At 38.6% G+C, this 8,230-nt stretch overlaps 1 protein-coding gene across 1 annotated transcript; it reads right to left on the bottom strand.

The window, feature by feature from the left end:
* Positions 1 to 437: 437 nt before the first annotated feature.
* lrit1 (leucine rich repeat, Ig-like and transmembrane domains 1) lies at positions 438 to 3,608 on the bottom strand. The gene is made up of 4 exons (XM_004080434.3): positions 3,349 to 3,608; positions 2,646 to 3,106; positions 2,143 to 2,448; positions 438 to 2,053 (listed from the first exon to the last, which is right to left on the bottom strand). Exons 1-4 carry the CDS (start codon positions 3,468 to 3,470, stop codon positions 984 to 986), a joined length of 1,959 nt encoding a protein of 652 aa, XP_004080482.1. The 5' UTR covers positions 3,471 to 3,608; the 3' UTR covers positions 438 to 983.
* Between the last annotated feature and the right edge of the window lie 4,622 nt (positions 3,609 to 8,230).

Here is an 8,230-nt window from a genome sequence, read left to right on the forward strand (position 1 = left end):
TACATAAAAGGAGCCAGTTTTCTCTACTATTTAAAATGTTGATATCTAAGTAAGAGTTTCTAGCTTGTAGATGTTTTTCCAATTGCAAAGCCCTTCCTGACCTGAACACATTAAACACCACTATATAATGACACTCTGAGAGCAATTACAAACAATAACATTGAGGCATACCAAGAGAAAACAAACATGCATTATCATTATTTCTATTCTTCAAAATATTGTTTTTCTTTATTTGAAAGAAAAAACGTTTTCTAGAAACCAATCAAATATTTTCAGAAAAATAACCATATAAAGCACCAATCAGTGTAAAAAATATTTATTGTCAGTCAGTATATTTAGACAAATTCAGACAAACACATGCATATACATAAATAGTTTTTTCCCAGACGTGTATATATATATATATATATATATATAGTTCACTTTCTTTAAAAAAAACAAAAAACGTCAGTGTTTGTAAAATGTTTAGTATTTTTTTATATGTATTTGTTTGTGTGTGTGTGTGTGTTACAAATGCACTGAACTTTTAGGTTTCTGAGCCAAAAGAAAAACTGGCACATCATGAAGTCTGACCAAACAAACTGCTGGTTTACTAAAACACGTTATGTGTTACATAAAGAATAAAACACAAAACCTGACATTCAAGAAAAATGGCTGGGCATATGAGAGCTTAGATCAAAACAGGAGCTTTAAAAAGTGCATGACGAATAAAAAGTCATCATTTTCACAAAATAATAACAACATTTAAAACATATCTTATCTTCCCTTTTTCTGTTTTGCTTTCAGCCAAATAATGGCGGATCTTATTCCGACAAGGCTGCAAAAATAATCTCATACATCCAGTGCTGATAGAGCCGTCAGTGTTTTCTGGAGAGCTCACGAGCTTCCCATGAGTCTCAAGAGCCTCTGAGCACCCAAGCATCTATCAAACATCTCAGGCAAAACAAAGTGCATTCTCTGGAAATTGAGGTTCTGAGTGGTTTTTAGCAAAAGTACTCATTAGGGGCCCCTTCAGTTCTGGCAATGGCCTCTGAATCCACGCTTGACCGTGCTGACAGAAGCCTGTTGGATTCATCGGGGTTTAAGCGAGTAAGATACTCGCCCTCCATCCCTTTGGCTTTGCCCCCAGGCCCGAGCGTCTCAAACGTTACATAGGAGTCCTGCAGTTCTTTAGTCTGACGGCCCAGAAGCTTTTGACAACGTTTCTTCAGCGCCCCGCAGCAAACGATCAGGGTCAAAGGGACAGCGATCACACAAGCCACAGTTATCACCACAACATTGATAAGCTTCTGAGTGCCACTGGCACTGGCGGCCTCATCTGTTGAAAAGATTACACACTGCTCCTTTTTTGGGATCAAACCTTTGACGCACACGCAAGCGATGTACTTGGTCTTTGGTACGAGGCCTTCAATGGTCATCCGGTTCTTTCCGGCGCCTACATTGATGCGGCGCATGTCTCGCTCCCCAAACACAGCATAGAGGATACTGAATTCTGTGGTGTTTGTGGCCGTGGGAGCTCGCCAGTTCAGGGAGACTGTATGGTCAGTGTCGCCAATCACCTTGACTGAGCGCACCACCCTTTTTTCAGGAGCTTGCTGTAAGGATGAGGCATTAGCTGCCAAGTTACTTAAAGCCTCCTGACGGTCATCTTTTGGCTTTTTAGATTTTGAAGCTTTTCCTCGTCCTGGAGATGCATCGTCAGAGACACTGTAGCTCTCTATCTCATACTTTCCAGTCACGCCTTTGCCATTTAGAGGTTCAATAATGGGTTGGGCTGCAGTTCTGGTTGGTGGGGGAACATATCTTGCAATGAGCTTCTCTTGGTAGGCAGCTCTCCCCATCCCACTGGGTTTCTTCCCTTTGCCTCTCTTAGATACTCCCCCAACAGGTTCATCTGATTTGATTGAATCTGTAATCACCAAGGAGATGATGGCATCCGCGGTGCCCATAAAGTTGGTTGCTTTGCAGATATACTTTCCAGAATCTCTGTAGGAGACTGCAGGCACACTCAGAATCGACCAAATGATCCCTTCTTTTGAAATCTCTTCCTGAACTGAAAGATCAAAACAGAGAATTTTTAACAAGACTTTAAAGACGTGAACATAAATGGATGTACACACATGTGCTATTAGTTCAACTCACCAGTGCCATTTAGCTTCTTCCCATCTGCGCGACTCCAAGTCAACTCTGGAATGGGAACCCCAACGGTGCCACAGCGAAGCAGAACATTATTCCCCAGCGAGCTCCGAACCCGTGCCACAGCCGTGTGCACCCGAGGGCCCTGGCACCTCTCCAACTCAGCTTCGGTGAAAAAAACTCCTGACAGGCTTTCTGGATCGACGCACCTGAGCCTTGTGTCAATGAGAGCCACAGAGGAGGAGGGCGACTTTTGAAATTCAACCAGGTCATACAGTCGGCAGTCACACAGCCACGGGTTGTCGTGAAGACCTGCAGGGGGAACCAAAAGTGACAAATTTCTGTCAGTTTACCTAATGTTGAGTGGATTGAGAACCTGCAGCAGAGTTAAACTGAGTTGAATAAGTCTGTCAGCGTGCCACAAAGCACACACCTATAATTAGAAGAATCCTGACTCTTTCTTTTAAAAAAAAACTTTTCGGAGATCTAAAGTGTAACAGATTTCTCACCCAGAATTAATTTGGAGGATTCAGAGTCTGGAGATGGCTTTATACTAAGCCACATTGAGAGGACCTCAGCTGGAAGGGTTGTCAAACTGTTGCTGGATAAATCCAGATAAGTGATGTTCCTGATGTACGTGGTGGCTGATGCAGGGATGCTAGAGATCTTGTTGTTGTGTAGGTCAAGGAGCCTCAGGATTGGCATGTCGATCAGAGATTCCCATGGAAAGGAAGTGAGGGCATTGCCATCCAGCCTGAGCTCATCCAGGTTGTAAAGACCCCGAAAGCTACCAGCATTCAGTGAATTTAGGGAATTGAATGACATCCAGAGATACTCCAGACTGTTGAGGTAGTGAAAGTTATCGCTGGCAATGCGTGTGATGGCAGTCTTTTCTATGCGCAGCTTAGAGGTGTCAGAGGGGAAGTTTGGAGGAACCACAGTGATCTCTGGATCATTGCATAGCACACTCCTGCAAGACAGAGGCAAACAAGCTTATTTAACGCACACATGGGCTCAACTGTACATAAAAATTACAATTTTTACAATTGATTTGAGTAAAGAAGTCTAAAAAGCTTTTGTTTTGTAATATCCATAGGAGATTAAAGAGAAACCTCGACTTAATCCTCTCCACACAGAATGACTAAAAAGACGAGAGGCTTGCGTGAAACAGCTAACAAAAATATTCAATGAGAACATTTTCTGAAGGTTTACTTTGCTTTGGATCCATCACTCAGCTTGTGGTAGAAGCAGCTGCATTGTGAAGGACAGGAAGTGCTCATCGCAGGAACAAAAACTAAAACAAAGCAAAAAGCTGCTGAGTAGTGTCGCCTCATGACTAAAACTCCAACTATCTAAACTACAATAGCTTAAAAAAAAAAGAAAATAGCTGTAGCAAAGATTCCTAATAAGACCTGGGATGCATGATGCTGGTTTGCAAGCGCACAACTCCACACTGTTCTGCCTGTTCTGAATCCTCAGATAAAAGGGATAGGCAGGATTAGAGGAGGACTTGGGTTATTTTCATTCACACGATTAGGCTATTCTTTCCTGCAAGCTTATTGGCCGAACACATTTCCCTTTCTTTGCTGAGGACCACTTTCCTAACATTTGATTGGCTGGTTAAACAAGACCAATGCGCAAATTACAAGTATTAAAGCTCTTAAACAATGCAATGATGGATGAAAAAAACCCACCATGGAAAAATATTGATTTTTTTTTTCTCAATAGAGACTTTTAAGTTGTATTTAATTTTGAAATTCACTGTGCTTTTATTTATTTGGGATACATTAAAATCAATAAAAGTAATAAATCGAAAGTGCTTAATAATCTTGCAATGCCTGCAGTTTTTGCAACCCTTTTTGAGCCCCAAGGTAACAGAATGGTCAGGTTTTTGAAAAATAACCACTAAGTGGCAGTAGAGAGCCTCTTCAGCTTCAGCATAAAAAAAGGGACAAACCTTGAACACTAATGAAAAGAAAAAGTATGAGACTTTACTTCCTAAATATGTTAATGCAACAGTATAAAGTCAAATAAGAACCATTTTTAATATTCCTGAGGTACAAGAGGTGCAGAAAAAGAAGAGTCCATAAATATAAGGGTCAACGGTGTAACCACATTTGCATGTGTAACACTTTGTGGGTGACGTATGTGTTGTCACAGATGCTGACAGTTTGTTTTTAGGTGTAGGGAAAGGCGATGCTGCAGCAGGGGGATTTTTAAATCCCTTAATCCAGTCATCTCTCTGTCTCTTGTTATTTTCTCTTTGTTCCATTTCTCTCAGAGGAGCTGTCCCAGACAGGAATTCCAACTATCATGTATTAAAATGTCATTTAAATCAGCTAATAATTAACTATTATTGAATTTCAGGTTTGTTTTTAATATAATCCATAAAACTTCTACATTTCATGCAAACTCTGTGACAAAAGCTCTTTCCTGCAAAAAATGAAATAAAGAAACAGCATGATAAAAGCTGGGTTTCTAATACTAATTCTTTTACTCCTGTTTCAGATGAAGTAAAGTGAAAGGTCAATTTTGCAGAAGAATTAAGGCTGTTTAAAAGCAATAAAAGCTGAAGATGGAACAGTCAAAGAGGAGACAAGCAAGAGTGAAGGAGAAGGACCCACAGCGCAGCAGTCTAAGCTTGTGACAAAACCTCAAAGGTTTAAGAAATAAACCTAAACTTGAAGAGACTGAGATATCAGGGAGAAACAAAAAGTGTAACATCACAGATGACCTGAAAACTAAACACTGATATACAGATGGTGGGTAAATAACATTAATCCAGGTGCTGCTATGACAAAAACACACAAAAACATGAAAAAAAAATAAGAAAACATTACTAAAATTTAACAAAGGAAACAAGAAGGCACATTCCTTACACAAAAAGCCATTTTGTTAAGGAAAATTGAGCCTGGGATTTGGAGAAAATGAAACAGTGAGACCTTTGTTTGATTGCAAAACGAAAAGATTATGCAGAAGTATTTTATACACCGCATGTTTGGTTCTATGGAATAAAGTCCATGTGACACAAAAAAAGAGAACTTTATTTTTGTTCTGTGTTTGGCCGTCTCATCAACCTTCAAGGCCAAATAAAGATGACTTGATAATTTTAGTTGATCTTGAACCCCTCTCTATTGGTTTCCATTTAGAACAGGGGTGGGTAAACCTTTTTTACTCGTGGGCCAAAAAGGGTTCCAAAATTTGACAGAAGGGTATGTGGTCTGTTTTTGGCAATTCTTCTAATTAGAGGGAAAAAAACATGGAATCTGGACAAAAACACAATTTAGTTTTGATTAAAGATTAATTATATTTTTGAAAGCATAACATTTTAAACTTTCAAACTGTGACTTTGTTCTCATTTTAGTGCGTATTGTACCAATGGGTTGATGTACGTCAGGGAAAAATGTAAACTTAGAGAAATGCTGCGTAGAATGATCAGAAAAATAATTGTCCAACTCTGAAAACAAACATGAACGTGAGAAAAACAACAAATCTTCAGACACCACATTAATGCAGAATAACTTTTTGCATTTGAACAGAGCTCAATGTATCTGTGTTGCACCATTTATGGGAAGACATCAGAATTAAAAGTTAAAAAAAAAATACTAATGAGGACAAAGGACTGTCACTGAACCTGTAACTTATATAATAAAAGGAAACATATTAGTAAACAGACAAAGTAGTAGGTTTTGCTCCTCAAAATGTATTAAATGAGCTCCAGAGTCTTTCTCTGACAGTAATTAACCATCAACACAAATCAGAGTCAGAATTTGAGGCTAAAATTCAAAAGTTTTACTTTTACACACTTTTAAGCCACTGTTGATCCACAGCAGCAAAATTAACTAGATATTTAAGTTGGTTTGGTGAGTTTTACTTTCTATTTTTCTTTTAGTGACATGATAAACAGTTAGGATGACCATGAAGTAATAGGTTATTATTAATATCTTGATGCTCAGAGTTAAAATGTTTATATCTCTCAAGTATTTCAGTTGACCTATTAAAGTGAAGTTGTGCATCTTCCATGTCATCCTGCTGCACTCATGCTCAGGTGGGCTCAGGCTGGCTCCGGTTTCATCACCCTCAGTTGCAGCAGATTAAAAGATTGTGCTATTGAATCTTTTGAATTGTGAAACTTGGCACAGTGTTTGCTTTATGCTCCTGCATGGTGTTGCACTGCTCCCCACACCCACACCCTTTAGCTGTGTACCAACTTGCAGGCCTCTTACTTGGATTAAGGGCAGCAGAACTAATTTTCTGAACCAAATGTTCCAAATCTGAGTTTCGGTAGTGTCAGAGCAGCAGATGCCAGCGTGAACATCAACACTGCTGCAGCTCCACTTTACTCAATGAGAGGAAGTCTGGGCCCTCGGTCAGGACAATATGGACTGTTTCAGAAAAGGGTACTATAAGTCTATTGGGACACACCACTTCTGCATAGTTAATGAGTTTGTGGTAATCTGTGGACAGATTAGTGGAGGAGACTCTACCCAAATGTTGCATTCTAAAAGGTTCAAGCTAATGCGTGAGTCTCAGGTCAATTCTTGCTGTCCTCATTTTATAAAAGGTTATTCTGGTTGACTGTGTGACACACACAAACACAAATGTCTGATGTTTTTCTGATTTTAGAAATGATCTTCTTCTTCTACTGATTGAACTCAGTGACAGAACTAGAACTTTGAGCTGCAGCAGACTGATAAAATATATCCTGGGTGCTGAGTTTTAGTTTGTTTACTGATATAAGAACAGAAGCAGAGGAAAGTAGATATTTAAATCTGTTGGGCACTTTTTTCTAAAAAATAAATTTCAAATGGGAGTTCCTCAGAGAATTAGGACAGTTATTTGTCTAAATACACCCACCAACGTAAAAGGTGCACATTTTATTGATACTTTTCTCCTGATATATTAAAAACAATAAGGAAAAGTGACAACAAACGAAAATTTACTGAAAATCAGGTAATCAAAATTTAAACAGTCGGCCAACTAACTAAAAAAATTCAGTTTAGCCATTCCTGGGTCATTAATCTGTTGGAAGAAGCATGACCTGCAGCTGAAAAACAATCTTTTTGACAATTGGCTGTACAAAAAAAAAAAATAATCTGGTTAATTTTTTAGCAAGACTGCCTCTCAGCGTATTTGTAAAGCATCTTCTTGAACTGACAAATCTCTTCTTAGAATAGCTGTTAATGTTTTTAAAGAAGGCTCAACACTTACATTTTTAATATGGCTCTTAGCTGAAATGTAGAAATATATTTATTTGATATTTAAACAATTTGATTTCTTAACTTTTTTTGTTTGGACTGTTTATTTTGCGACTATTTGATTATTTCAATTAAAGTATGTCTTTTCATTTTATTCTTTTTAAATGTTTTAACTTTAGTGTTGTATATTTATGGAGGGGGATCCTTCAAAAACTGACCAACCATTTTTGTGGAACGGGTTCATTGCCATGGGATATTCTGGGTCTGGCTGCTTGCCTTGATCAGGAGGTATCCTATATGGTGATGTCCTCTGTGTCGGTCTCCAGTGTGGACAGTTCTCCCAAATGTCACTTCCTCACATCAGTATCCAGCCAGGTTTCCATGTCAGTTTGTTTATCTATTTACACTTTAAATTTTGTTCATGTGTCATTTTATGTCTCATTTTGTTGGCTGCGAGGAGTCGGAAGGATTGATGGGATTGTGTGTGTTTTACACAATAATTATATTTTTAATTGTTTTAAACCTGTAAAGCACTTTGTGTTGCTGCTGTGTGAAACTGCTCTATGAATAAAATGTGGATTTGAATAAAAAGCAAGGATTTACCAGACAGGAAGAAGAAAAATGTTTTAAATATCACCTCTAACTTGCCATAAAAACAATTACTTCAAAGCATTTATGCTACTTAAAGACTCCTTGGCTATAAAGTCAATGGCTTTGTTTAACTGGACTCTGTCTTTTGGAGATGTGGTTTAACTTTACTTTCCTTATCACACTGACCCACTTTCAGAAAACCCAGGGACTGAGTCAAGCCTGCTGTCAAAAAACAACATTTCCCATGGTCCCATTTTCCTGAATCAGCCACCAAGGCCAGCTGAGTGGAGGAAACTTGCTGGAAG

Source organism: Oryzias latipes, chromosome 19 (genome assembly GCF_002234675.1).
Source record: "Oryzias latipes chromosome 19, ASM223467v1".
Classification (NCBI taxonomy): Eukaryota; Metazoa; Chordata; class Actinopteri; order Beloniformes; family Adrianichthyidae; genus Oryzias; species Oryzias latipes.

What these genes read in the sequence shown, in the direction of transcription:
- lrit1 (XM_004080434.3), bottom strand. Translation starts at nt 3,470, where the DNA reads ATGAGGCGACACTACTCAGCAGCTTTTTGCTTTGTTTTAGTTTTTGTT. An exon ending in AGTGATGGATCCAAAGCAAA is followed by an intron (nt 3,107 to 3,348) that starts GTAAACCTTCAG and finishes TCTGTCTTGCAG; the next exon opens with GAGTGTGCTATGCAATGATC. An exon ending in ATCCTCCAAATTAATTCTGG is followed by an intron (nt 2,449 to 2,645) that starts GTGAGAAATCTG and finishes TTCCCCCTGCAG; the next exon opens with GTCTTCACGACAACCCGTGG.